Genomic DNA, 1261 nt, shown 5'->3' with positions numbered 1-1261 from the left:
CCGATTTTTGCACAGGTAGTGGACGAGGCGCGCACGGTTTATAGCCGGTTCCGTCGAGCCTTCTGCGGTTGGCTTTTGGCAGTCGCCGTCGGCAACAAATGCTAGATTTTTGGCTGTCAGAGCCGCTGCCTTGCCGATTGTCCCGGGTCCGAGGCCTAGGAAGTTGCTGCCACCGAAGTTTCCGCTGTCGCTGCAGCCGGCTTGGGGGTGGCAAGTGTTCATGCTGCTCGGGTTGCTGCCTTGGACTGCGATCTTGAGCAGTGTTGCCGGCGGTTTAAAGTCTGCGTCCTCCACACCTCTATAGCTAGTAGCTGCAGGTAATTCACTTGCTGCATTTCTTAGGTTATCTTCCTGATTTTTTTCTGCGCAGCCTGTACCGTCTTTGCCTGTTTTAAGTTGTAGTGTTACCGAAACAGCCATATTTGCTGAGTGTATTATGTTTCCAGGCGTGTTTTCTTTTGCTGCCGCCGAGTACTCTGGTGCCGTCGCGGCGTTGATGTGCTGTAGTGCTTCTAGTTGTCCCTGCCTTCTGCTTATTTCAAGTGCTGTAGTTGTTACTCCGCCTACCGCTTTTTCCAACTCCTTTGTTGCTGCGAGGGACTTGCTGTGCGCCAACGCCATCAGGAAAGAAAATGTCGCGCCTGTTGGTGTGCCTGTATGCATAGACGCTGCAAGTTGTAGTGCTTTTTCTTCTTCCATAAACTTTTTTACGTTCTGCGTGAGGGTTGTTTCCGCTGCGGCGAAAGCTGACTTAAGATGGGTGAGGTACGCCAGTTCCTTGCAGGCGTCGTTTACTGTCTGTAGCGCTGCGCCATCCGATGCACTTGATCCTTTTTTCGTGAACAGAATTGCTAAAGCGGTGACTATTAGCCTTAATGGTGGTGCCATTAAGCTGCTGGCCTGCGTCTGGTTTCGCCTTTTCTGCGTCATGTTTTCAAAGCCGCTTGCTTGGTGTATCGCTTTGTTTTTGCCTTGATTTCTACCTTGTTTGAATGCTGCTTTGTTGTTAACGGTGGTAAGTGTTATTTTTTTGCCTTACTTGGTGTAAGAAGGAATTTGAGAAAGTCCTTGTGTAATTTGTCTTGCAGTCTTGACATACAGGTCTGCGCAATGATTAAAAAAAGATGTGCGTTGTCGGTGTTTCCTCTTTTTTCTTAGTGCCCCATAAAATCTGATGTGCTTCCGGATTTTTTTGCTGCAGTCGCTGGCAAGACGATCTGCCTTGCAATTGGAATGCCGATTGACAAAAGCCAATAAAAAA

General features: G+C 48.8%; 1 pseudogene across 1 annotated transcript in view; it reads right to left on the bottom strand.

Annotated features, from left to right (window-relative positions):
- TEOVI_000325600:pseudogene overlaps positions 1-876 on the bottom strand; it is a 1355-nt pseudogene extending 479 nt beyond the window's left edge. Inside the window, exon 1 of the mRNA in view lies at positions 1-876. This exon is cut by the window's left edge and continues 93 nt beyond it. Within this exon, the coding sequence occupies positions 1-876 (876 nt within the window).
- Positions 877-1261: the final 385 nt, after the last annotated feature.

The sequence above is a fragment of the Trypanosoma equiperdum genome, assembly GCF_001457755.1.
Source record: "Trypanosoma equiperdum strain OVI genome assembly, contig: ctg_69, whole genome shotgun sequence".
In the NCBI taxonomy this organism is placed as follows: Eukaryota; Euglenozoa; class Kinetoplastea; order Trypanosomatida; family Trypanosomatidae; genus Trypanosoma; species Trypanosoma equiperdum.
Note: the sequence above shows the minus strand (reverse complement) of the source record. Positions and strands in the feature narration are given on the sequence as shown.